The sequence below is a fragment of the Madurella fahalii genome, assembly GCF_045866475.1.
Source record: "Madurella fahalii IFM 68171 DNA, scaffold_6, whole genome shotgun sequence".
Taxonomy (NCBI): Eukaryota; Fungi; Ascomycota; class Sordariomycetes; order Sordariales; genus Madurella; species Madurella fahalii.
In genome coordinates this window covers 3,640,441-3,666,995 of record NW_027263976.1, presented here as the reverse complement: position 1 = coordinate 3,666,995, position 26,555 = coordinate 3,640,441, and the positions used below count along the sequence as shown (strand labels likewise).

General features: G+C 51.1%; 6 protein-coding genes and 2 non-coding genes across 8 annotated transcripts; 5 read left to right on the top strand and 3 right to left on the bottom strand.

Annotated features, from left to right (window-relative positions):
* Positions 1 to 724: 724 nt before the first annotated feature.
* On the bottom strand, positions 725 to 1,560 carry MFIFM68171_11118 (uncharacterized protein; the record flags this gene model as incomplete). Its single annotated transcript, XM_071066537.1, has 4 exons — positions 725 to 866; positions 941 to 1,034; positions 1,138 to 1,259; positions 1,373 to 1,560. 4 exons carry the CDS (start codon positions 1,558 to 1,560, stop codon positions 725 to 727), a joined length of 546 nt encoding a protein of 181 aa, XP_070922638.1.
* Positions 1,561 to 6,167: 4,607 nt separating this feature from the next.
* Positions 6,168 to 7,213, top strand: MFIFM68171_11117 (uncharacterized protein; the record flags this gene model as incomplete). Its single annotated transcript, XM_071066536.1, has 4 exons — positions 6,168 to 6,268; positions 6,373 to 6,553; positions 6,623 to 6,862; positions 6,959 to 7,213. 4 exons carry the CDS (start codon positions 6,168 to 6,170, stop codon positions 7,211 to 7,213), a joined length of 777 nt encoding a protein of 258 aa, XP_070922637.1.
* An 888-nt stretch (positions 7,214 to 8,101) lies between these two features.
* On the top strand, positions 8,102 to 8,803 carry MFIFM68171_11116 (uncharacterized protein; the record flags this gene model as incomplete). The annotated part of the gene is made up of 1 exon (XM_071066535.1): positions 8,102 to 8,803. The coding sequence occupies one exon, from the start codon at positions 8,102 to 8,104 to the stop codon at positions 8,801 to 8,803; it is 702 nt and encodes a 233-aa protein (XP_070922636.1).
* A 986-nt stretch (positions 8,804 to 9,789) lies between these two features.
* Positions 9,790 to 9,888, bottom strand: MP_IFM68171_r78. The gene has a single exon (XR_011606025.1). It is a non-coding gene; the product is annotated as a 5S ribosomal RNA (ribosomal RNA).
* A 453-nt stretch (positions 9,889 to 10,341) lies between these two features.
* Positions 10,342 to 10,427, top strand: MFIFM68171_t172. Its single transcript is given in 2 exon segments — positions 10,342 to 10,378; positions 10,393 to 10,427. It is a non-coding gene; the product is annotated as a tRNA-Asp (tRNA).
* A 366-nt stretch (positions 10,428 to 10,793) lies between these two features.
* On the bottom strand, positions 10,794 to 12,441 carry MFIFM68171_11115 (uncharacterized protein; the record flags this gene model as incomplete). The annotated part of the gene is made up of 3 exons (XM_071066534.1): positions 10,794 to 11,488; positions 11,559 to 12,183; positions 12,301 to 12,441. The coding sequence occupies 3 exons, from the start codon at positions 12,439 to 12,441 to the stop codon at positions 10,794 to 10,796; spliced, it is 1,461 nt and encodes a 486-aa protein (XP_070922635.1).
* Positions 12,442 to 14,007: 1,566 nt separating this feature from the next.
* MFIFM68171_11114 (uncharacterized protein) lies at positions 14,008 to 14,487 on the top strand (the record flags this gene model as incomplete). Its single annotated transcript, XM_071066533.1, has 3 exons — positions 14,008 to 14,073; positions 14,147 to 14,257; positions 14,332 to 14,487. 3 exons carry the CDS (start codon positions 14,008 to 14,010, stop codon positions 14,485 to 14,487), a joined length of 333 nt encoding a protein of 110 aa, XP_070922634.1.
* Positions 14,488 to 20,202: 5,715 nt separating this feature from the next.
* MFIFM68171_11113 (uncharacterized protein) lies at positions 20,203 to 22,319 on the top strand (the record flags this gene model as incomplete). Its single annotated transcript, XM_071066532.1, has 5 exons — positions 20,203 to 20,292; positions 20,347 to 20,491; positions 20,632 to 21,168; positions 21,218 to 21,828; positions 21,900 to 22,319. 5 exons carry the CDS (start codon positions 20,203 to 20,205, stop codon positions 22,317 to 22,319), a joined length of 1,803 nt encoding a protein of 600 aa, XP_070922633.1.
* Between the last annotated feature and the right edge of the window lie 4,236 nt (positions 22,320 to 26,555).

The following is a 26,555-nucleotide window of genomic DNA, read 5'->3' as shown; positions in this document are numbered from 1 at the left end:
GATAGCTTCATCCATCTAGTGGGTCAGTGGTTCGTGCTTGTCAGGGGTTGGCCGAGGGTTGCCAAGGCCCGCACCGGGCTCAGCCCGTCACATAAACGTAGCTCTAGACTTCCTTCTAGCTTCCCGACAAGACCAACACACCATCTCAGCTTTCTCCTCGTCTTTTCCTATCTTTACCTAGTCCTCGGAGAACGTATATCTATAAGTTAAGCTTGCCTCCTCAGTAATGGTTGTTAAGCCATCGCTTTCAGCTATAAGCTATGCAATTTTTCACCTTGCTCGAAATCTCGACTATATCGGTAACGCTCTTATCCTTCTACCACTTCGGCATATTTAAGATAATGTGAATTAGTTACGAAAATGGGTCTCTCAACGCCACTTTAGATAGTATTATTGGCTAGAAGGCCGAGGTACAGTGTGAGCAGCCAGCCAGCCAACTTTACCCGTAGGGTGCAAGCAAGTCAGACGAACCCAAATAGTTTGTATGGACACAGGTTTCCCAGCGCCAAGATTCGCTTGTAGAACTTATTGCCCTATAAATAAAACCCCCGTTTATCGGCGACCGAGAAAACACACTTTCTGACCCATTATAAAAGCTATACTGCAAAACTTGCACTAAAATATCCACCACCTTTAACCTAGGTAGTTACTTCCCTCAGACCAGCCAAAACCGCTGCCCAGCTAGCTGGCTTGCTAACCTCATCAAGGCCAAGAAAAAAAAGGCCTACTCAGCCATGAGCTGCATATACCACATTTGGTTCGGGGTATCCGGATTGTTTCTCTGCCAGGAGAGCACGAGGGTCCCCGGCGCGGGATTGCTGTGGTCCATGTCGAGATACTGGTTCGGCGATTGGAGATTCCGAAACCTACAAACATTGTCAGCTCTTTTTCTCTTGACGCTCTCAACAAATCGCTGGGTAATAGATCAAGTGTAACTAACCTGTAAGCACCAAGTGTGTTTGTGGTTTCGCGTGCCCAGAGCATGCGACGATCAGGAAGCACTAGGTTGGTTTGGCCCGTAACCGGCGCTTGAGCTGGACGGGATGCAAGTGTCCGTGTCAGCGACGGGGATAGTCAAAGGCAACCCAGTGTAATAAGTGTAATTAGATGGAGTGGAGTGAAGAGAAAAGAACTGACAGGACATGGCAGCCATGGCAGAAAACGTTCCATTGTTGATTATCAAAACCGTGTCGGGAACAGGAACCTCAACCGTGATAACGTACCACAGCTGGTCCTGGTTTCCGACCCAGTTGTTGGGGCTGTTAAATAACCAAAACGTTAATCAGAGCTACCATGCCACAGAAAACACACACGCAACACAGAAAATGTAAAAAGGTATGACAACTAAGACTCGGGAAAGAAGAATGCGTACTAGCCGGCAATAGTCGCGCCGTTGTTTGGGTTGCCGTTGACAAGTGTGAGGCTAGTGTTGGTGGCAACATTGTAAATGGCATAGTAGCCCGTATACTGCCAACCGGGAGGACCGATCTGGGCGGCCGCATTGTGGAGCATGGACACGGCGAGGCAGCCGGCCATGGCGAGGAAGTTGCAAAGATGCATTTTCAAGAAGAAAGGTGAGTTTGGATGTAAATAGGGTGGGTTGCCTGTGTACAAAACAATCTTGGAAACATAATAACTATGGCATGGATGGAGAAGAGACTGCCTTATTTATATTGAAAAAGCGCCTGTCTCCTTCATCTACTTCTCCCCCTCTCTGTTTCCTGTTTTTCTTCTTTTACCTTCTACATATCCCGCAAAGAAATCTAATTTCCAACCATCGGCAACTTGCACATGCAACCCTTCTCCCACGTTTGTCTTGACTTTCCGCCATCAAAAAATTGTTCTCATAGTAGCTGAAGAGGTGCAGATCGCTCCGGAAATAGGTTTTCGTGGTTATGCGTCGTAGTGCTCAGCTCCCAACGTCCGTCAGCTTAGGGTTGTATTTACTTGATCGGTTAAAGTTCAGCCGTCCATTGGCCCCTTAGTTAGTTGGTTCTAAGCGCTTGGCAGCGTCTTCCATAATGCTGCTGCAGCGATTGGAATGCCGCGCCGAGACCACCTAAGCTGAGGTAAGAGCCAAGCCAACAGGGGTGACCAAGTCGCCTCTTTCCGGACGAGAAGTATCTCTCCCCTTGGTTCTTGGTACGTTGACATGTCTGAGCAGGTAAAAGCGTCGAAGCTGCTCCTGACGAGAGCGACGCGCCGGAGCTTTCAGTCACCAGTGGGCCTGGCCCAGACGACGAGTTTGCAAACCAGCAGCAACGGAGAGGTAGCCTAGGGCCTTCTCTGGAGCCGTTGTCTAGCTCTCCTGAGACTGTGCACGCGACGCAGACCCAACCCGTTCCAGCCGAAGCTGTGCCGCGTTTGTGGAATAGGCGGTTCCCGTTCTCACACCAGGCGCTCCAGCGGAGGTTGCAAGCCAGACGTGCTGCCAAGAGCGCATACAACGGTGCAGAAGCCGATCAGTCGCAGTCAGCCTTGGACCCATCATTGTCGGCCGCAGGGTCCACGCCGGGCCGCCTCCAGTCATGGGAGTGAGCTACAGCAGACGTCCGATAACCGCTACCTCTACCGCGGCGGCAGCGATCAGACGAGCAACTCAGACCACCGTCATCCGGATCCAGACGACCAAGATCAGAATGGAGTGCGTCCTGTCGTACCGCCACAAGCGGAGACCCGGGCAAGCACACCCACATTGCCGAACGCTGAGGGCATCGGCGAACTAGAGCTCGCGGATGCCGAGCCACGCCTTCAGCTGCACAGTCCAGGCAGCGCCGCCCCCAGCCTCGAGGTTGAAACACAGCAGCGGACCGATAGCTGCTGCCTTCCTCATCACCATGAGCACCGCGGCGGCAGCGTTCGGACAAGCGACCCAAAACACCGCCATCCTCAGGTTCCGGACGACGGAGGAGAGCAGTATGAAGAGAGTTCTGTCGTGCCGCCGCAACCGCAGGAGAGTCGGGCAGGCATGCCAAGTTTGTCGGGCGATGAGAGCGGCAGCGAAGGTGAGCTGGCCGATACCGTGCCGTCCATACGGCCATCCGCCAGCCCAAACCCGGTCAACATTCAGCACATCGGTTGTCGTCGACGTCGTTGCTATACCGACGACAAGGAGAACTGCTCCCCTATTGCGGGAAGTAACGCCAAGTAGGGTAAGGATAAGGATGCTGTCTAGCCGCTACGAGGGAAGCGTCGCAGGGTGAACACTTCAGCCCCTACAACCCGTAGAATAGCGCCCAAACGGCAGATACGTCTGCGTCGCACCGACTCCCCATCACTACAAGCTCAAAGTCCACTACAAACCCAAAGTCTAAAGCGCCGCCAAAGTTAGAGCAGCATTTCCAAGCCGCGATCTTCAGCGGTGTCCGCTTTGGACGAGGAGATAGTCGAGGCCGCTCTCGCAGGCTTTGAGGAATGGCCACTTGACGCGGTCCTCAAGCGCGCTTGGGTGGACGGGGTAGCGACTTTCCAGATAGAGTTCAAGTGGCATCCTTGTACGAATCATGGACGAAATGACCGGCTACTGGAAAACCTGCGGCGCGAGTCACTAGCAGGGCTGACTTCCTCGACGGGGCGCCCTCTCCCTTCAAGACTTGCCTCTATGGCTGAGGAAGTTCAAGGTGACGAGTATTTTGAGGTCGAGGATATTCGGGGCTGGCGATAGGGAGAAGAAGGGCGGGAGTACCTGGTCAAGTGGGCAGGGTATGGGGACAAGCACAATACTTGGGAACCCGCTGCGTATCTCGAGCAATGTCCCGAGATCCTGGAGCAGTTCCACCAGTGGAAGGGATTGCGTACAACCTCTTGAATGTGAATTTGAGGCTGAATTCTGAATTTAGGGATGGTTGAGGTGTGTACAATATGTCAAATTGCTAGCGAACAGAGTAGATATTCATCTGTGCTTCATGCGATATTTACACAGGAGGGCCATTTTGTGAGCGCAGAGATGGATTATGCAGGAGATGATCTGGGGCCCTCGATCGTGTATGAGTTTGCAGGGTCGTGTAGCGGCCCCCACTTAGTCGAGCCCAACCCGGTAAAGAGCGGTAACTCGAGACGTTAAAATACCTTGACGTTAGCAGCTGAAGCGTTTTTTTGCTAACGTAAGGGTGAAGCGAAGCCTCAATTAAGCCACAACAGCCACAACAGCCACAACAGCCACAACAGCCACAACAGCCACAACAGCCACAACAGCCACAACAGCCACAACAGCCACAACTGAGCCCACATATTCGAGCTGGTGATAGTCAATGTCGTTGTCGTTGTTGTTGTTGCGCTACGGCATATACGCAAATACGAGGCCCAGAGAGCAGAAGTACAGTCTAATTACCTGACAAACTATCCTTTGCTCATTACACCGTCTGGGAGTTCCTGGAATCAAGAAGAATACAGGAGGGACCCGCTCGCTTCTTCACAGTCGACAAGAACGCCGCAGAGTTGGGGTATTCGAATCTCATCTTCACTGCGGCTCTGGGAGTCAGGAGTATCAGCCCTGACTGTATCAGGGAAGACCCTTTTTTCAAAAAAGGCGGTTTCTCACAGAAGCCGTTCTTTTCGAAAAAGCCGGTTTTTTGGAAGAATTCGATTTTCTCACAGAAGCCGGTTTTTTCGAAGAATTCGGTTTTTTCGATTTCTTCGCAGAAGACTGTTTTTTCGAAGGGGGCTCACGCCTCGCTCAACTTATGCTTGACGGCGACCCTGACTTCTACTACATATTTTCCTCCGCTCTCCACGCACCGAAAGTTGCGAGTAGCAGGAAGGACTTGGAACCCAATGATCCTGGGGATCCCAGGACACTACTGCTACACCTTCTGGACACAGCCAGACTACACTATCCCATCCTAAGACGAGGTGCAGCATGGACGCACAGTCAGGCGCCTAATCTCCAATACTACTACGAACACTACTCCTGCCCGATGTTTTGGATTTCGGAGGAAGACAAGGACGCAATGAGAGAATTCTTACACTATATGCCCCGGGGATTGACAAATTAATCAAGACTGGAACCACTACTTTAACTGGCAACGGCCACATACCTACAGACCTGTCAGAAGCACGGCACCTTTTATCCACGTGTGTGATGAGGTTGTATTGTGATGATTGTGTGTGAACTTGATTGTTCGTGGGTTTCTGGCAAAGCCAGAACTCCTCTTTTATAGACCTCTTTGCATGAACCAACTATCAATACTGGCGGTTGGATTGCTGGCTGTGCAAGGCATTCTCACGCGAGCTGTCTAGAGTGTCTGGGTTCGACCCTTTTAACCTCGTGCCAAGACCCCTTCTTTCTGACAACTTATCCAAAGGGAAGGACTCACTCGACCACTACCCCCAATCTCGCCTCTTTGGGCTCCTTGCTGGGCAACCCCTCTCCTTCCTTCAGGGCAGTAGCCATGTTCTGGGCTCCTCGGCTAGAGTTGAAGATGTTCAATACGGGATTACATATCGCCGCCGCAGCAGCACCGCTTGCATTACGAAAAGCCTGCCGGACCAAGAACCCCTCCCAACATCTAGTCTCGGTATCAGACAGGGTGCTATCGGATCTACAACAAGGAACTAATAGTAGAAATCCGGCCAATTTAGGGGGAAGCCCACCATATATTCAGGGACTTGCACCTCGATCTGCCCGTCGCTTCATTGACGTTTGCACTAGGGGGCCTAGCATGTACTCCTCCGCCGGCATATTAAATGTTAGCCGCGGTTACAAGGCCCACTCGCCATACCGCATCTAGCAGCACCCTTCAGGGCCGATCAACGCCACATCTCAGATGTATTCTTTCTAGCACTTTCTACGGGCCAGTACTTCCTGGCCATAAATTCAGCAGTCTCTCCAACTTCTCGACACGATTTTGTGACCAAGCCTCTGGGCGCTGTAGAAAGCTGCGAAATGATTGGATACCTTGACCTTTGTGCCCTGTATTTTCAGTGGCTATACCGCTGAAGGAAAGAAGTGGGGCTTGTACCGAACTAACCTTTATTATACCGGAGGAGGAGTAGCTCGATTTAATTTGGCAGGAGCTGCGCGCGACGGGGAACAAATCACATCGAAGCGATTGAAAGTTGGGGCTGCAAGAAGTGGGGTAGAACCCCAAGCAAGAGCTGCCCAACGAACGGGTTGGAATCTCGGTGTTCCCGTTCTTAACACCGAGCACGACTGAGGGTCAAGCAGGATGGCGACAAACAACATCCACCCCGACGTTGAAGCGTTCTCAGCCCTTGTGCCCCTGCATTCCCAAGACACATCAAAAGTTGGCAAGCCGCCGATGGCTGTGTATGGCCCCGGGATCTCCTGCCCAAACACGTGCCTGACATTCGCGTCCACTCGTTTCGCTACAATGCATCAATCTACGGCACGACAAGCACAGCACGCATCAGGCAGCACGCTATGGACTTACTTTGCAAACTGCGCGATGGTCGGGAAGACGATGAGGCCGCCACGGTGCGACCCATCATCTTCATCGGCCACAGCCTGGGGGGAACCATCATCAAACAGGCGCTTCGGCTAGCCTGCAGCAGGCAGCAATATAAGCCCCTATTGCAGGCAAGCCGTGGGATTGCAAGTTCAGAAATCTTAACTCTCTGTGCCCAGCGAATGCTGAAAACGCTAACACGGTACTACTTGTAGATGTTCTTTGCAACCCCCCAGTGGAAAATGGATGACGCAGCGTGGCCCCTCTTTACTGAGCGTGTTCTGCGGCGCAATGCTCCAGGAGAGAACGTCAACCCGACCCACACAATGGTCCAACAGATCAGGCTTAACAGCTCAACACTCTCTAAAGTATCGGAGGACTTTAAAGCAGTCCAGAGGCAAATGAAGTTTGAGTCTTTTGTGGAGGATGATCCCATGGACGGTGTGAAGCATGTTGTAAGTTGACCTGAATTGGCTTCCACAACTGCCTGGAAGCCTCTGGCGGCAATGCACTAACACTTTTTTTTTTTTTTTTTTTTTTTTTTTTTTCAGTTTGTCACACGAGATCAAGGGTTAATTCACGATATCGATAGGGAGAAGCATTCCTACATGTCGGGGGACCATCTTGAATTGTGCAAGTTTGGATATGCCGATGATGAGAAGTTCCGGCTAGTGTCGGCCGGCGTGAAACGGTTGATCGACAGTACGCCGAAGCCAATCGGTTCGTCAAGCCCACCAGTTGGCACATATCTACGGAGCAACAACCAAGCTAACTGTACCCCCTCCTTCTTGACTACTGCTAGATGAACTCACCACAGAAGAGAGGAAGGCGCATTATTTCCCTTTGTTCTGAAGAGTTTCATTGTTATTCTCTGGACAAAGAGCCGACAGCGGGAACTTGCACCTGGATCCTTCAGCGAGCTGAGTTCAAAGACTGGCTATATGGCCAGCCAGGAAGGCACAAACTCTGGGTGCACAGTCAACCGGGTGTCGGCAAGAGCTTTCTAGCCAAGCACATTGATTGCCACCCTGTCTTCCAAGCCTCTCGAGACTATCCACTGTTTCTTGAGCAACTCCACCCCAGGACGCGGTGATCTCGAATCCCTAATGCGAGCCACACTTCATCAAGCCTTGCATCTGGAACCAGGCATAATTCGAGATATCCTACCCGAGATGTCCCAGCGTTTGCAACTGGGCCCAAAGATGTGGACTCGCGATTTGCTCCTAACGCACTGGCCAAACACAATGGCTAAAGTTGCCGCGCGTCACTCCCTGGCATTAATTGTAGATGGGCTGGATGAGCTCCGGGATGAGTGTAAGATGGGATGTCTTGACTGTCTCGGACAATTTGAGAAGAATCTTGTGAAATTGAAACCCGAAAATCCCGAAATAGGTGACAACAGCGGACCAAAAACCCCGAGATTTCGTATCCTCTTACTGTCGCGGAAAGATCCGGAAGTTGAAACCCAACTCTCTGCATCCGGATTTAACCAGTACCTTGTCACACCTGAAGATACGGAAGAGGATATCAAGACAACCTTGAGAACGGGCCTGGGGAAGATATTGGGCTTTCTGGGAAAATCCGCCAAATCGTCCACTTCAGCACAGGAAGACGCATGTGCGATTACCGCAAATCGCTCGAGGGGCTGTTGCTCATGGGCGACTCAAATCGTGGAGTATCTGAGCCGGAGCCCCATGGCCGGGGAGACGAATGTGGTGTGGCTAGTGGGACAGCTGCCGCACGACGTGCAGGACCTTTATCGCCTCATCCTGCAAAGTCTTGTTAAAAAACGGCAAGACCCCGAACTGTTTGTACAAGTTCTTCGTTGGGCTCTGTTTCAGAACGTGCCATTGAAGAGTGCCGAGTTCAGCATCGCTTACGCGTTGGGGATGATGATGAAGCCAGATTCGCGGAACTTGGAAGACGCTAAAACGTTTGATGTTCTCTTGCGGGACATTAGGCAGTTTGAGTATTCCCTGGACGATAATGTAAAGATCAGGATGGAAGTGTTTTTCGGGCATGTTGTCAAGTTCCGGGATGAGCGGCTGGAGCTAGCGCACCGGTGTCTCCGGTCAATTTTGTTGACAGATGGAGGAGAGCTCGGCGGTGGTTTGGGCCTCAAACTGAGTGAAAGGGCCTCACACTCAATCCTCGCAGACATCTGCATTGCATACCTCAACATGGCCTACTTTGACAATTCTGGGGCAGCGCCGACATCTAACACGATGGACGTCTGGGAATCGAAGGTTCGGAGGAGAATCCAGAGCCACGCTTTCGTTCGCTACGCGGCTCTCAACTGGCACAAACACATGGAAAGAGCTGGTCTCTCTTGGCCACGTGCCAACGCCAAGGCTTCCCTTGACAGGATGAAGAGGCTGGTGGATGGAAGCACATAGCATGCAAAATCCTGAGCCGAAGTTTGGTGGTTTTGCACTAACGTTAGTGGGACCAACAGTGGAATACCCTTCTGACCCTTCTGCGTGCCCCGCGAGCTGGATACCCATGCACGACTCGATACAAACTCATGCTTCGCCCAGCAAGAAATCTTCGGCAATCATTGTTTCCGTCCCGGAGAATACGCAGGATGCCCCCAAGACCTACATGACAGGTGACAATACTCCCCAGACAGTGGGTGGAAAGCAGCGTCCCACACCAGAAAGGCGGGACACTCCTTTGGAGCCGCCGAGCAGAGAGCCCTCTCAGAACCTCTTCCGCAAGAGCTAGAGAGGACATTACAAGACGAGGTCCAAGAGCTGGAGAGGATATTACAGACCAGGTCCAAGAGCTAGAGAGGACATTACAAGACGAGGTCCAAGAGCTGGAGAGGATATTACAGACCAGGTCCAAGAGCTAGAGAGGACATTACAAGACGAGGTCCCGTTAATGGGGGAGGTGCCAAAAGAGTCATCTGTAAGAGAGCGACTACCAAAAGACTTGGTTCTGTCAGGGCCAAATGACCAAGGTCCTCCTCCTATGGATGCAGTACCAGACATCCAAAAAATGCCAATCCTAGAGACCGCTGAAAAGCCATCAAGTCAACAGACGGAAGAGATCCACCATTGATGGGCACACTGCCTCTCATTGGCGGGCTTGTGCGAGCTTGGCGCGCATTTTCCGCGCAATCCCATTCGTTAGACTCTAGCCTGTTCTTACAAGATACATCTGGGAGTAGCGTCTCCAGAACGGTACCAAGAGCTGCCGTTTTAGCTGCATCCGTTATGGCGACCTAACCCTAACCCTGGAATTACAAAATAATCTTGTCCTAAGGTCCGTGGGTCTTTCCAGCGTCAGATGCATCCCATTTTCCGGAACTCATCATCCCATTTCCTGGGCACTAGGGCTCCCAAATTCGGCATACTTTGCACCTACGACTAGGACACATTGGAAAACTCGGGATCCCGTCCGCTTTCCCTTAGATAAGCTTGTGAGGGCCAGACTAGTAGTTGGGTCGGTGACGACCAGCGAATCCCTGGTGTTGTATGTTTTTTTTTTCTGCCCCTAATTCATCCCCGTACGTTTCTCCTTTCTGTCACAACCACCAAAGCAGCCCCAACTTGCAAGATTGCATTGCGGTAGTGTGCGCTCCCCTTGCCTGAGCAGATTCTACCGTTTTCGGTTTCACCCAGTGCTCCACTTGGCCGTGATCTCGGCTATCAACAAGTGCGTATGACGTCACAATCTGTACCTTGGCGAAGAATATCTCGGGGGCCAAGGGAGGAAAGAAACCTTTCGAATACACTACATCTGCACAGCCCATCCAGTGACAAACGCCAGCTCAGGCAGGGGGCACAATGGTTTGCCTTTTGACGGTCTAGAGCCCAGTCCAGGGAATGGGCGTTGCGGGAAGCGGGGTAGATTGCCCTACCTTATAAGGCGACCTATCCTCCCGTTCCTCCAACAGCTCCTCACTACGGCTGGTGCTCACACTAGCAAGTCTTCCGTAGTATAGTGGTCAGTATGTGAGCTTGTCACCCAGAACTGACATCGCTCGAGACCCGGGTTCAATTCCCGGCGGGAGAGATTTTTGCCACTTTTGGCAATTACAATCGCCGGATTATTTCCCTTTTTATCTCTCGAGTCCCGTTTCCGCTCTCCACTTACCTACCAGCTTCCCGCCTTTTTTCTTGCCCGTTGTCTCCAGAATCTAACCCAACTTTACATCAGTCAGTTATTCAGATGTTATACAACACCTGTGACAAGTTGTCGTATACAGTTCATGCCATAACGCGAACGGTACAGTAATCAAGTCATTGAGTTGATCTACTAGTCGAGCATCCGAGATGGCCAGAAACTACAGATCCCAGCAGAAAAATATTCCAAATCCATCCCTAGTACGCCCTAACCACTCTCAATATTTCACACTTACACACACATTATACGCCTCCTTCAGTTCAGCGGCAATATAGTCAACCCGCACGGCAGCACCATATCATCGGGCCCCTTGTCGTTCACAAAACTCAGCGAAATCTCCTGCAGCTCCGAGTCGTCCTCGACGACGATGGCCCTCGACGCGCCGTGGTGGTGCGCCGCCTCGAACTTGTCGGCGTTCCGGATCGCGCGCACGATGAGATCGGCTATCTCCTTGCGCAGCGAGCACGTCGTGAAGACGGTGCTCGCCTCGACCGTCTCGAGCACCTCCCTCTTCTCCCGCCCCAGCCGGACCGTCTCGAGCTCGCGCGCCATCGCCCGCTGCGTGAGCTCGCTCGGCGCCCCCGGGGCGTCTTGGTGCGGCCACTGCGCGCCGGCCAGGCGGTGCAGGAAGAGCACCACGCCCGCGAGGGCCTGCGCGAGGAGGACGGCGCGCTCGTGCGGGCTGAGGTTCAGCAGGATGGTGCCCGACTCGGTGCCGCTTCGGCCGAGGCACTCGGCGAGGAGGGGCTTCTGGGACGAGTCAAAGGTTTCGTCGAGGACGCGGGGGAGGAGCGCGGCGTCGGCGAGGACGGCGGCCGGGTCGCGCATGTTGAAGAGCTGCACCGCCTTGGAGAAGAAGTTGGGGAGGATATCCCGCATGTCGACGCCGTGCATCTTGCGGGCGTGACCCGTGTCGACTTCGAAGTAGCTCGCTGCCGTGTCGGCGCAGACTAGTTTGGGGATTCAGGGTCAGGTTTATGCGCTGCCGCTGTGACCGGGAGGGGAGCGATCCGAACTCACATTGGGTGGATATTGCGGCAGAGTTCCTCTGCGCTGCCGCAAAGGCAAACTTAACGCTGCTGTGCTGCAGGCCGGCGAGTGTGACCCCGGCGAGCTCCTCGAAGCTCCTCGTATCGTCTTCGCTGTCGCCGCTCGAGACGCAGACGCGTTGGATGGTCTCGTTCAGAACGTCATCCCACTTCTTGCCGATTTGCTTCTCAAACTTCTTCGACGACAAGTCTCGGAGTATGTGCGACACAGCAACCTTTGACAGACCCTGCTCCTGGGCGTCCCGCGACCAGTCGAGCTTGACTTTGCTCACGAATTCATCGTACTTGGTGAAGACGAGGACCAGGGGGACGTGCGGCGCGAACGAGCCCAGACCGTTGAAGAAGCGCTTTTCAACTTCTCCCACGGGTCTCTGCTCCTCGCTCGCGACGCAGTACCATATGCAGTGTATACGATCTTCCTGCTTCGTCGAGGGAGTAGAACGCGAGACGAGGAAGCCGTGCACTCGGTCGTAGACGCGCTCGTCGTCGGCCCAGAAGTTGGGGGATGTGTGAATCGCCAGGCGCTCGTTCTGGCCCTGCAAGTCGAGTTCCGTCTCAATTCCCTGGCTCCCGCTGAAGGCAGCGTCAACTAATTTCTGTGCGCCCATTACCGACATCAGCATGAGTGCATTAGACGACTGCCGCAGACCAGGGTCCAGGGTTCAAGGGTCACGCCCAACACCACCGCCGCCACCACCTGCGCATGCGCATACCTTTGGAAGGTCAACACCAAAGATCTTGCTAAAGAGCTCCTGCTTGGTCGATTCGGGGTTTCCCAGCACCAAGATCCGGAATTTAGGGCATGCAGCCAAGAATTCGGAGGGCGGGCCCGTGGGACCCTTGGTATCAGCCATTTGGTGCACAGCTATCCAGGTGTGGTTCAGTTGCGATTCTTTGGTCAGTAGGTGCCACTTCGATATGGGGTTCCCGTCATGCACGACTTCCGCATGTCTGTGGAGGTCTGGCGCAGTTTTTATTGTGTTTATCTCTCAAACGGAAGTGTGGTGGTGTGGTGGTCTGATGACGCCACACGGATGTAAGGGTCATACCACACGGTTCGCCTCAAAAAGAGCGCGGCGGGCATGTCGCGATTGGATCGATGAGGCCTCAGGCCCAAAGCGCGGGAAAGCCCGAGTGGTCCGAGTTTGTGCCCAAATGCGCGCGCGGCCCGGAGGCAGTGTACTTGGCCGCGGTTGTTTATTTTTTGCCGCTTGTGTGGTAGTACAATTCGCCACCCGTATTCCCATACCTCACACGCAGATCGTCAACACGGTCGGTATGCAGACCAGAGGTGTCGCCATACGAGAGAGGCCTTTGGGCTACTATTTTATCCCCTACGGGAAGTGCCCGTCTCGTCGAATCAAGTTCCGAGGGGTTCTCGCGGTATTAAGGCAGGAGTTTGGGCAAGGAAATACCGTCTGGTAGCTTATACGCCTGGACTTTGAACCCAGGTTACCGGGAATCATGATCCATCTGACAAGCTACTAGTACAAACCCATAATACCAATGACTGTTATCGCATCGAACCCAAGCCTCATTCCTTAGAAGCTGCATTATTTTTCTCTGCCGGTATTGCAGTACAGCGTTCTAGGCCCATCCCATAGGAGGACACTCTACAGTTCTGGACGTTCTGGCCCGTCGCCATACTTTGTGGAGTCAGCATCGTCCTTAGCGTGATCCAGGTTGCTCTGCAGGGGCATCCAAATAACCTTGAAATTGAGGAAAGTATAATAAACCCTGTCCGACATTCTGCTGATGGGCCTGAGTGAAGCGGCCGGCAATGAACGTTGTGCGCCGACGGCATGGTTGTGTATATTCAAATATACGCTACATGGCACTTGGGCCTTGTCCAGTCACTAACGATCATCCTAGACACGTTGTCATTATATTCCGGAGTCTCTGCCTTGGAATGGAACAGAGTCCCTGCATACTAGATATATGATATATGTACCGTGTGTCATAGTAGGTCCCGCTTGACTCTAAAGGTATTCTAGGCCATTTGGTGCTAGGCAATCTCGATCTTGCGGTTTTCTGGTTGGCCTTCTGGGGAAACGGGCATGGGTGGTGTGGACTTATCACTCGGAATTTCTGACCAAGGTAAACGAGCAGGAAGCTCTCGGTCAAGAATACATGTCACCTACCTATTTCCTAGCTGATTTTTTTTTTTTGGCTTTTTTTTAGCTACTATATATGTCCAGCTGCAAGGGTTAGGATGATGAGGCATTTCGGTACCTTGCCTGTGGCTCTCGATTACAATGGTCTTTGCACACCGGATGTCACCCTTCACGTGCAGAAGCGGGGAAAGCTCTCGACAACCGTCGGTAGTTTTATATCGTACCTGCAAATGACACGAGCGACCATAACCTTTAGTTTCCCTTCCCTATTGCGCTGTACCTTTGCCGTACGTCCATCACCAAACCATGTCCGTTACCCACACAGTTCTCTTTCAATTCAAGGCGGACGCTAAACCGGAAGATGTGAAAGCGGTATGGATCTACTTCCACCCGTGACACAAGGTCTCGCAACTCGAGGTACGAAAGGAACTGAGTGTTTATCTAGGCTTGCGATCGTTTCCTAGCGCTCAAGGAAACGTGCTTGCACCCAACTTCCAACAGCATCTACATCAAGTCCCTGAAGGGAGGAAAAGACAATTCGCCCGAAGGGCTTCAGGTGGGTAAATAGATAGCTACTGCTATAGTGAGTCCCGTTAGTTCTTGGCTAATCCAGCTTGTCTGTCTAAAAAGAACGGCGCCACGCATGGGTTTGTGGTCGAATTCGATTCAGTCGAGGACAGAGACTATTACGTCTCGACAGACCCCACTCATCAAGCATTCGTCAAGAGTATTGGTGATCTAGTAGAGAAGGCGATTGTCGTAGATTTTGTCGACGGCGTCTACTAGAAAGTTATTGGGTTTACTGTGGGCGCCGGGATATCGAGACAAGGGGTTGAAGAGCTGGATGTGGTCAGAATATTGCATTTCCCTTCTCCATATTTCCGTATTTCCACAAGCCAGCCACGGTTCAGCAATTTCACCGACCACGGACGGGATTGGGATAGTCAACTTTGCGCGACTTCAACATGCTAGAACTCAAAGATTGCCTTACGTCTGAGTCATTGAATCTTCCACCTAGCACCAATCTCCAAGATTGACTTTTCCCTTACCAGAGCCCCGTCCCTAAATGCGATTGTTCCTTTGAAAATCTCCCTAATTTTCCCAGAGCGCAATCGCGTTGCAAGACCGAGCCCGAGTTTCGCCACTTCCCAGCTTCCCATTACGCAAGACCCATAATGAGACGGGATGTAATGAGTATATCGTAACTTCAACAGAATTATACTGAACATTTGTATGCTGACGTCAGATCCCATTTAAATTAATATTTGATACACATAATTATGCTCATTATATCCAGCATTACTCCGCCGAATATCTGCAGACATCAGGTCGGCCTTTCGTGCATTCTTATTCCTACGACGCACCCCCTAGTAGACATCCTTATCTGAACGAAAGACGAAGACCCTTCGTGTCCCGGCGATAGAGATTGAGAATTGAATCCTCATGCCGTAGTGTGGCGGGCACCAAGGTCCAGGTCAGCTCGCACATACAAGATTGAGATTGCTACGGAGGTAGCAAGAACTAGATGACAGGTGACGGCGTGCGCCAGAAATCAAGTGCCAGAACAGAGACATGTGACATGAGCAAAGGCATATTTGATAACCATAAACATAGGACATAACCGTAAGGACAGGAACGGGGAATCAGGGAATCCCCTGACATATAGCCCTGATGAAAGGCGAGGTGATTGACCGTGCGAACGGACGATGTTGGAGCGGTAAGGGAAAGAACGGGGGAGGACACCCTTTAGGCCAGGCAGCCGGTCGCGCGGATGCCGTTTCCGGGGTTGAATTTGGGGATGTCAAGATGTAAAGGTGTGCATTTGCCGCGGGATCAAAAGGGTTCTTCTCATTGCGCCAAGCGCGGCTTAACCAGAAAGGTCCTTTGCCTCTGATGAGAGGCCTTGCTTGACAACGGGGAATGGCTGGTCGAAGATCGACTGTAGCGTATCCGGTTGACCATGTCTTGGAAGATGCCGGCCCGAAAGATCCTCATCCTCCTCTATGATCTCCCGAATGAGGTCTTCGTCGAAATGATGTTCTGACTCGCTCTCGTCGCTGATGTCCTGTTCGCGTCCATAATATAGGAGGACCCAGCATTCCTCTGCAAAGGCGGGTGCCGAGGACGCGAGCAGAGAAAGTAAGACGCGGGCGGAATAGTAATGCATGGCACAGGACACACAATAGGCTTTGCCGTAGTCTGAAATAGCCTTGGTTAGTCGTACAAGCCGTGATTTTATCGCTAGAAGGCTATTCCGGCGAGTAATTGGCGTTGTATAAGCGAGAATCGCTTTTTGAGCGGCCAGCCAAACACGACGTTCGTCCCAGTCCGCCGACGGGCCTGGCACTTTGGGTTCTTCCGGAGAAACTTGGACCCATCGGCGATGCACCTCGCTGACATAATCAATCCAACTACTGAGGTTGGGCTCGTATAGAGCATCTGGGAGGTGGACTCTGGCTGGGGGACCTTGGGTACACTCGTAAGACTCGTTGGCCGATAGAATAGCTTCCCAGACAGACTCGAACCATCTCTGAGTCCGCTCAAGTTCTCCTTTATGGACCTCATCACCTTCAAACATCGGGTCGCGGAAAACCAGTGAGGTTCGGACATCTCCAGAACACCTCCCGCGCATTCGCGATGGAGATGCATTTTCGGCGCCAGGATCCCGTCCCCTGTGGGGATGCGAACCAACTGCGTCCGACCCTCGAGGCTCGGTGTTGGCCTGGCTCGCTCATGCCGTCGTAGCCTCCCAACCCCCAAAAAAACCAGAATCCCCCTTCATCTCCACTTTCTCGTCGTTCTTCCTACTCCTAACGCACTCCTTGACTCACGATGACGGTACAATAACAGTTGCGCTTCTCCGAGGTGGACCAGGAAAGCGTTAATACGCTCCTCCAGGGCCAGCAGAGATAGACAGCGAAGACGCGACAATCAAGACAAGACACACAAGATCCTCAACTGTCATTTCTCTATGATTCAGAGGTGCCGTGCTTTCCGACAGAACTGATTTCTAAGCAAAGAACTTTGATTATTAATTCAGGATAAAAGTGGGCCTCTTAAAAGGAGGTGGCAACTTGAATACGAGCTGGCTCCCTGCCCGCAATTTAATTGAGACTGCAAAACAGCCACCCACACACTCAACCATCAATAATACACTCAAAATAGCTGCAATTTCGATACTAATATATATATTCAATTGCCAGTCATCCTCCCTTCTAATTCTAAGCAATCTTTGAAGATCTGTAGGATTGAATCTACCCATTTGTTGATGCTTTCCTGGCTAACAGAGGCCCAACCTTCCTCTGCAAGCTCCCTAACGATGTCATCGTCCCAACAGGGCCGCTTTCTTACATACTGTTTTGGCCCTTGCCATGCCTTTTCAATAGAGCTGAAATCTGGTGACGAAGCACAATTGAAGAAGTAGTCCAAACCGTTTTGTTCCTTCTAGGTACGGACGATATTCGACTTCGACTTTGAGGTACCGTGGCCTGAATCATTATCTTCCTCCAGGACGAAAGAGTGGCCGTCACGTAGCCATTGGCCTACAACTGGCTCAAGAATCTGGTCGCGATATACCTGCATAGACATCTTGCCATTCGAATTGCCTGGTACATCGTACTAAACTAGGTCAGACTTAAAGTCATAACCTACCGCCCCCCAACAATGTAACCTCTTTAGGTCCTTCTCGGCTGGTATATCCTTTCGAGAAGGCAGTCTGGGCAGTGCCTTTCCCACGGCCGTCGTATGACCCGGACCTTTCCTTGAGGACCCCAACCGAAGTGACATTCATCAGAGAACCGGATATACCGCTAGTCTTTAGAATCGGGGTACCTCTCGAGCATTATCCGCGCATACTCGCAACGGCATTTGCAGAGAGCTGGGGAGGTATATTTCTTCTCACAGGCAATACACATCCGGAGGTTTAGATCCTTAACAGCTCGGCGAACGGTATTGTCGGAAACACGGCACCTCTGAATCTTGGGAAATGACAGTTGAGGTTTTTATATGTCTTCTCTTGATTGTGTTGATTGTCCCTCTTATGTTCTGTTCTTTTTCTCGTCTATCTTTACTAGAGAGATTGCTCCTTTTATAGACGAGATACGCGTACAGGATGACGTCCGTACAGTGGCGCAGTTAGCTGCCAGCCTGCTTTAGCTGACTAGAATACATGGGTTTGACTCCTGCACTAGATCCTGTGATCCTGATCCTTGGACTAGCGCCTGACCCTTTTGACAGGTATCGGCAGAAACGTCGATATCGAGGCCCGCAGCTGCCGGGAGTCCAGCCCAAGGAACTGTATAGCCGTCGAACCCGTTATTGTCAATGAACCTCTCGATCTGGGCGAGCATCTCCGGGGTGATCTTTCTCTTACGACTGCGCGTGTCGGCCGGGTACAGCGAATAGTAGGTGCGGCCGTCCTGAATCCTCGGCTGGGAGAGAATCCTCCACCCAGTAGCCTTGCTTGTGCCGTGGAATCGAAAGATATCGTTGTGGCTGTAGGAAATACGGTGCCTATCGAGGAAGTCGCAGGTGCCCTGAATACGGGCCTTTTTTGGGGTCATTAAATGCGCATAACCCATGATGACCTTGTTGAAGCTCTTACTACCTTAGAAAATGAGTACAAAGATGGGAAAGTCGAAGGTTGTGGTGTTTTGTTGGCCATGATGATGTCTGTGGTGGTAGGTGCAGGGGTAAAAACCAGTTTTGCAGTCTCAATTAAATTGCGGGCAGGGAGGCTGGGTAGTAAAGTGGATGGTGGATTTGGATAGAGAGTTAGGTGGCAAACTAGGTGGCAAATCTAGGTAGCAAAATTCTGGCCCAAATTTTAGCCATCACTTTGACCCTTATCTCTAACCCTTATCTTATTTTCTTATTTTATTTACTTTATTCCCAGCTTATATTATTATTATTATTATTATTATTTATATATTAATAGATACCAAGCTTCGTACACCAATACCTCCAACCTTACAGCATAGCACTGTACAACCCTGGCTCGCAGTCAACGCTTATCAAGACTCGTATTACCAACCATCAAAATAGCTCTCCGACTTCAATATTGACTGCTGTGGACTAGCTTACCAAGAGTACGATAGCTGTAATGCACGAGACGGCTCTTCTTCGGTCAAAGGTCTCTTTGCTCTGTAAGGCCAACAAAGCATTAAGCAAGCGCCGGAGAGCTAAAAAAAAAAAAAACGCGTGTACAGCTTGGAGGGTCACTTGCTGTACAGGATGCACAGGATATATTGGGTCAGGGGACTGTGGGTAGGGAGGGAGTGCAAGAAATGCAGCCAGATAATGGTAGTACAGGGGAGGGTCGTAGGAGGGTTCGGTGCTGTGGTGTGTGCGGCAAGCCTGGCCATAATGCTCGCACTTTCCAAGAGGCTGCAGAAGCATCTGATTCAGCTGTCTCTGATGTAATTATCGTTGGTTCATAATGTGGTGGTGTGGCAATGGAGGATAGTTGCTATAGTGTGATAGAGAGTGTTTAACTCGCTTATATGTTCGGCTCGCTTATAAAGCACATTAGCTCTTTGTATTTTCTAAGCTTATATATCAATAGAGATCTATACGCCCGGACCCATATCCGTGGATCTGGATCCTAGTAGTTCAATGCAAGGAGATAAGGATAAGAGAGAGGTTCGCCTTCGTCTCCAAATCCTGGAAGGAGACCAAGTAGTGACGCAGGCACGTACACACACACACAATTAAAACATACGATCAATTGCACCTACTTTGAAAATCGCTTTGCACTTGCGATTTGAACCCTAAACGTTTACTCTATCTATCTACTTATCTACCGCTGTATTTGCTGACTGTTCTTTTTGTTGTAAGAGTCTCTTGCTCTCACAGGTTAAGTAGTTCCATCCCAACCTTCCGTTTCTCACTTTGCTCTGTGCTAGATAAAAAAGAGGTCTTTACCTTCTGACAGTGTTCTACTCACTAATATGTTCTACTCACTGATAAAGTACGTTAAATGAAAACTAAAATAGCTCTGTATTACTAGATCGAGCTCACAAAAGCAAATTTTAATATTCCTTTATATAGTATCAAGTTCTATTATAAACTAATAAATGATGTTTGAAAATGGTGACTTTTTTTTGGTATAGAATAAAATGATATGAGAGGTTAAATGTTCGTAACGACCACAGACCCGCACCTACAACGCTCGGGCCACAACGACTTTCGCCCCCTCTCCATGCCAGAAGAATGAGGCTGTGCGTCAGAGACTAGAGGCGGGGGGTGTCGGGAGGGGGGGTTTTACCACACAAAACACCGTGATCTCCCCTGACACAACGACCTGCATAGCGTCGGCGCTTAGGCCGCACGGGGCCCAGGCTGGACCAGGTTTGTGACGAAACAATTGGTGGTGACAGGGCTGTTGGTACCCCTCAGCAAAGCCTCGGGATACTACTGGATACTCTTTGATGCAGACTTTAAGCTGCGGGATTTCCCATCATGGTTGTCCGACATCGCAAGTGGTGGGCGGCAAACCCAGCCATGTCCTCTGAACTGATTCCTGGGGTCATCAGGCTCTCAAAGCCCGACCTGGCCTTTGGCACTCTGGACTGTGACTCTAACGCTGCGTTTGTGAGAATGAAAATTTAAAGATTCCCTCGGAAGAAACTATTGACAACCCTTCAGACATTATCAGCGTACCTAGACATCAGGATGGAGGAACATGGGCTCCAAGAAAATGAAATGGAACCCGAACGCCCGGTTTCCGCCATCAAGTCATTTACAGTTCTCCAAGACGGACAGATTCATGAAGGCGATGACACCGCGAAGGGTGCGACGAAGCAAGCAATCGCGCATCTGCACCTCGTTGAGGGAATATCCGCATCCACCATCTCGGAAATTCGCGAAAAAGTTCCCGTCACCGTCCCGAACGACTTTTTCGACATTCATCGCTACGATAACCTATCTCAGATCAGCGGGGGTCTGGAGACAACCGAAACATTCTCTTGGCCAAGTGGTCTAGGAAAGCACTGCAGGCCAAGGAGATATGGTTGCGCGAGAACAGGCTCCGACGCCGCAAGACTCCTTTTAATGTTGACGATGCCAACCCTATCTTGTCGCAACTAGATCATGAACGATATGACCGTATATCGGAGCCATATCGACTATATAACCCACTATCAGAGTACGAGGATAATGATGACGGCAAGGAGGAGGTGAGGGATGGTAGCAGCGTTACTACCCCAGAGGGAGTACAGGCCGCGGATTCGACTGTGGGAGAAACCCGGGCAGCAAAAAAGCCGGGGACTGGAGTCACTAGAGCTGAGAGTGACCTGGAGCGAGCTCAGAGATTGGCGTCAACTGATTTAGGGGTGGAGGGCACCGAAGGGACTCCGAGGCCCTTGCCTGGAAAACCGCGACTCACAGTTGCTGCTCGAAAGATAATGGTTCATGCGGCAAACGAGTGCATTTCGCTCTATCATGAAGTTTCGGATGGGATATCACATTGTGAGTGGGTTTGGTCATATCTCGTCGGATGAACTAACCGCCAGCATAGGCATCATTTTGTTCGACCAGCCCCGGCGACATCGTATCAAGAAAGTCCGCTACAATCTCCTAAGAGGCGGTAACCGCGACGAGACGTCAGAGACGTCAAACTCATTTCAAGAAGACGACAATTATCTTGAGAGGCTTATCTCTATCATCCGTAATACTCGACCCACCACATCGGTCAACAATGACAGTGTGCTCGACACCGTAAAGAATGCCATCGTGAAACTTGTGCTTAACGACCAGGCCAGGTTTCTCGCAGCCTTACACACCGCGCTCGATGAGATTGAGCTTACCATGGAGAGAGGGATTGAAGTGCCTCAGAGCTGGAGAGATTATCCGCCGAGATGGAGGAACCATCTTTTCTACCAGATGGAAACCATTGAGTATCTTGCTGGCGTCCTCAAAGAGCCCAAAGTCCTTAGATCGGCGGCAAAAAGGCTAGAGGTCATGATGCACAGAGTTGAAGGCACATACCAGATCCTCATGTCTGCCATGAGCATCCTCGAGAGCGAGAAGGCTATTGAGCAGGCCGAGGTCGTTACGAGACTTACGAACCTCGCCTTTCTCTTCATTCCACCTACTTTTGTTGCCGGTATATTTGGAATGAACATTAATGTGAGTCCCCAGCAGTCATAGAAGTTCCTCCCGCAGATAATCTCCGAGTGCACGCTTACATGTCTCACCAGGAATTCGAAAACAAGTTGACCTGGTGGATGTGGCTGCTAATAACCGTTGGGATAACAACCTTCGCTTACGTCCTGCGTTACCGCCGACGTCTGACCAGAGCAGTCCGTCAGACTCCGTCCAATATTCGTGCTCTCCGCTGGGATATGCTTGCCGCCAAGCTGCGCCGGAGTACCCAGGCCACGCGCTCCTCCGGATGGATAATCGAGGCCCTCCTGTTTCTGTCGTTCGGGATGCTTACTGTGCTGTCCTATTTTCTCACCCAAACCCCCGAGTCTGAGATGGGTGTCTTGGCTACCTTACTAGCTCTCCTGTCGCTGAAAGGGCCATTTCCTGCATCCCGCCACCCTTTCCTTCAACTACGACGGCTCGAACTGACAATAACGGTCTTGTTCTTTATTAGGGTAGGAGTCGCACTGTAGGCGGTAATCACCAACCAAAACATCTCCTGGGAGACTACTCATGGCTTGGTCTACGGTGTCATAATCGTGCCTGCCTTTTTCACTCCACTCTGGTGGTTTGTCTCGACAAAGGCCATTTTGAGCGGTCAAAAGGGTCCTTTGGATGCTCGACCTCTTATTACTGGATATTCCCGGTGGCAAAACGTGCTTGCCCGCTTATGCGAACTCCTGGCATATGCAATCCTGGGCGTTGTGATCTGGAGGCTGTGCGAAAGCCCATTGCCCTTCAGGGCAACTGTGGGCGTCATTGTTTGGATTGGAATCTGTACTATCCTATCTGGCTGGGCATATACCTTGATATACAAAAAAGAAGACGGAAATGACCCGGGTGAAAGTATGGCAACTCTCGGCACTAACGTGTTCAGGGTCGTTGCAAATGTCGGCCTGCTTTCCCTAGCTGCTTCAGTCATCTACCCTTTTTCACTTTTGTACTATGAGAATGACGGGGATAATGACATTTACAGCTCTATGTTTATTTCATTGGTTTTGGGACTGTACATAAGTCTGAGGAATTGTTGGGTAATCAGAGATGGAAGATCTCGATCAGGCTTTCTTTGAAAGGGGTGTAGGGAATAGATTGGCTTGGAAGAAGCCCGAGGGGGTAAGGAGGAGAAGCCAACAGAATGTCAGGGCAAAAAGGCATTGAGAGGATTTTGGAGCTTTTGGGGGCCTTTAAACACATTGGGGTTTCCAGAACGAAAGCATTTCTTACGAACGCAACCTAGGAGAAGGGCTTGGACCGTAAAGGAAGAACAAGACCTTCTTCAACCGTTGGAATGCATTGCTCGTTAGGGACCAGCATGTTGGGTTTGATTCCATACCTAGTTTCCGATACCTAGGGTACTTGATCATACATAGGCTTTCCTTGTTGCTGAGCGCATAACTTGTACGTAGCAGGGTGACATTGTTTCCGATCATCGACACCGCGATCCTGATCCTTTGGTCTTGACACGATTTTCCGTCCACAAGCAGCCTTCCCAGCGAATGCTAGGTCGAGAAAGGCCACCGAAATGGCTATAGAAAGATCTCAGTCTTGGGTCAAATGAGTAATCAAACCAGGAGTATGATGGATGACGTCCAAGAGGAATAGATGTAACCACATCAGACCGGGAACAGACGCTAATAAAATTTGGAATCCTATTCCCACCTTCCAAAAACTCCAAATTTGTAATCAACACCAGGGTTCTTGAAGAGGCGATATCTCTTGGGAGATCGGGGGTTTAGAATTCATGCGATCGGGTTGCAATCAGGTCCTCGATTCTCGCGGCAGAGGAGATCCCCGTGGCATGGTGTTCGATCAGGGGTCGGTGGCTGGTCTGGCTTGCAAGCACCATCAGTGCGTTCAACCGTTGAAACAATGAGACACCTAGAGACCAACCTGGAAGCAGGAGGGCGCAAGACACCTGAGTGGAAAGATTTTATCTCATCTGCACCGCTGTTGCGGGCCTGAGCTGCGTCGACACGGTCACACAGCACCAAATGCATGGCACAAGTAAGCTCCACGCAAGACCCTGGTTCAGCTAAAATACGATCCAAATGCGCCGGACCGAAGTTTTCGATGCGCCAATCGCCTGGGGTCCGGGGATTTGGTGTCGACTCATCGACTGACCGTTGGATGCGGCTGAGACCATCGCAAGTGGAGATTTGGGGGAAGCCAGTTGATCGAATCTCGAAAGGCAAGAAAAGGCGTCGATGGCGACGGACTACACAGACGCGCGAGGGACGCCGAAACTTGCATTGGTTGCTGAGAAGGGAACCAATGAGATGGTCGGCGTGGCCGTGTGGCCCGACGCTGTGAACCAAAGAGTGGAAAACAATTCGGGGGCAGGTTATGGACTGTTTTGACACGAACAATGGCCAACTCGGATCAAATCAGCGGACAGGAACACCTGTCGTAGTCAGCGAGCAGAATATACTAATACATGGTGTGTGGTTCAGAATATACCAGTCCATACTCTGGGATGGTACAGTACACACTGCAACGCAACTTGGGTCCGCCGACGAGAGCGACTTTCTGTTCCATTTGGATAAAACCATCTCCTTAAGAGCATTTAGAGTCTTCATCTTTCGGACGAAGCGTTTGTTTCTTGGGAAAAGAATATAGTAGTTGGTACGTTCTATTATTAGCAGCGGGGATAGTGTATTGATTCCACTTGTACTAACGAGTAGGTGCTGCTCCACGTCCAGCTATTGCTACTATGCTCTCCTTTTCAGCGGGCAGCGAATCCGGCGGCAGTTCTTGGAACCCAGTTCCATCTCCATCAAGCGATGCGACGTCTTCAGTCTGTGGCGTGCTACCTCCGAGGCCCGCACTAATACAGTCTACAAACTTTTAACCTGCCCGCTGATTCTCACGCAAGTAATTGTGTGTATGCGCAGAGATGGTGCTTGCTTTCTCCCACTCCGATAACGTGATGTCTTCCAATCCCGCATCAACTTCGAACCGATAGTACTGGCCGCTCTCGCCGTATCGGCAATCTAGGCGTTCTGCAACCTTCTTGACGATGCGGCTACCTTCTTTCGCGTATTGGGAATCCGTAGTCGAGTATTTCGGACGATGAGAGCTCCAATTCCAGTGCCAATGCTTAGGACTCTCATCTGTTCCCGTCCGGGGAACTGCCGCCTGGCCTCTTCGATGAGAATTTCGCATGGGTTATTGTATCTGAGAGCATCGACAAACTCGATTCTACCTCGACCGATTTTGATAGATTTGAAGAAGGCCGGCGCGGCCGAGGTCGCTCGCGCCGCCTGCCAGATTGTGCAGCCATGAAAGCTAGCAGACGTGTCGTACGTTGTGAATAGCGTGGGCGGCGCATCCACATCGTCCTTTGTGATAGCCAACACGTCCCTATTGTACGTCAGCCGCGTTTGTGTCTCTTTATCTTTGCCCATCTCATCGACATACGTCTTCGTACATGCCCAATTGCGGAACTCTATCTCACTGTGTGGCACGACTTGACCGTAGTCTGGCCCTGCTTCCGCTGCGTGACAATTCTGCTTCATACAGTACTCTCTGATTGTCTGTCTAATCCAGGCCTCAAGGGCTTTGGTAGAGAGGTAGAGAAGGCGCCCATTAGTGTTGCGGAAATGTCGTACTTAAGGTGCAATTGCTGGACAAGCAATTGCGGCGTCGCTTTTGCGCGACAGGAAAATATCGAAGTTAGTTTCGGGTTGAACGCCCGCGCGGCAAATTTTCTATACACTTGTATACACTCGTCGACGGTCATCCCTAGCTTCCCGAGCATTATCGTGATGATCCTATCCAGTTGTTAGCCGGAATATAGGATCGAGAGAGCTATCACCTGCCCTCCTGTGCTCGTGCCGCCAATGAGGTCAAAGTGCTCGCATGGTCTTGGGATATGGTCGAGGCGGTGGTCTTCGCGAATCTTTTCCATGATGTTCTCTAGGATCATGAGAATAGATATGCCGCCGATGCCCCCTCCATCTGCGGTTGTGTCAACGGCAGGGTAGGCCGGAGTAATGGAGTCTCGGAGCCTTACCGAGAGATAGGATTCTCAACGGCTAGGGAGAAGCACTGGAGGCACTTGTCTTCTCCATTGATCAATCCGTAGTCTCCCATTAACCGACTTTGGAACGACGGTCGAAACTGGGAAGAGGATCCTGCGTACAGTGGATGCGTGGGACAAGATGGCATTTACGTCATTTGTCAGCTTCGGCCTCAGTCGGTACTCTGACAAGGGGAAAGTCACATGCGTACGAAGTGACAGCAGCAACTTGTCCCACCGGCTCGACTTCGGGGCTGGCCGATCGATCAGCTGATTTCTAAAAATATCTACACTGTCTGATCGTGGACATATACTCGTAAAAATGGCAAGATCAATAGAGAGATATAATTGGAGAAGTGGTGCCCCTTGTTGTTACAGATCAGTACCGGAAAGTGACCTTGTGCACTTGCCTGCCGACTACCGATCACATACACGCACGACATCACGTAGGCCCTGAAGCCCCTACGAATGAGGCCAATATGCTCATCCCGTCTGTTCTTGGCACAATCTTTGACCTCAGCGAATAGCTCTTCAACCGGATTGGTGTCCGGCGAATAGGGTGCCAGAAACATGAGTTTTACACCAGCTTCCTTACATAATTGCTCGACTCTGTCGGAGTAATGGATATACGATCGTACATCACATCCACACCAGGCGGCACTTCTTCGACGTCGTTTCTGGCAGGAAATGA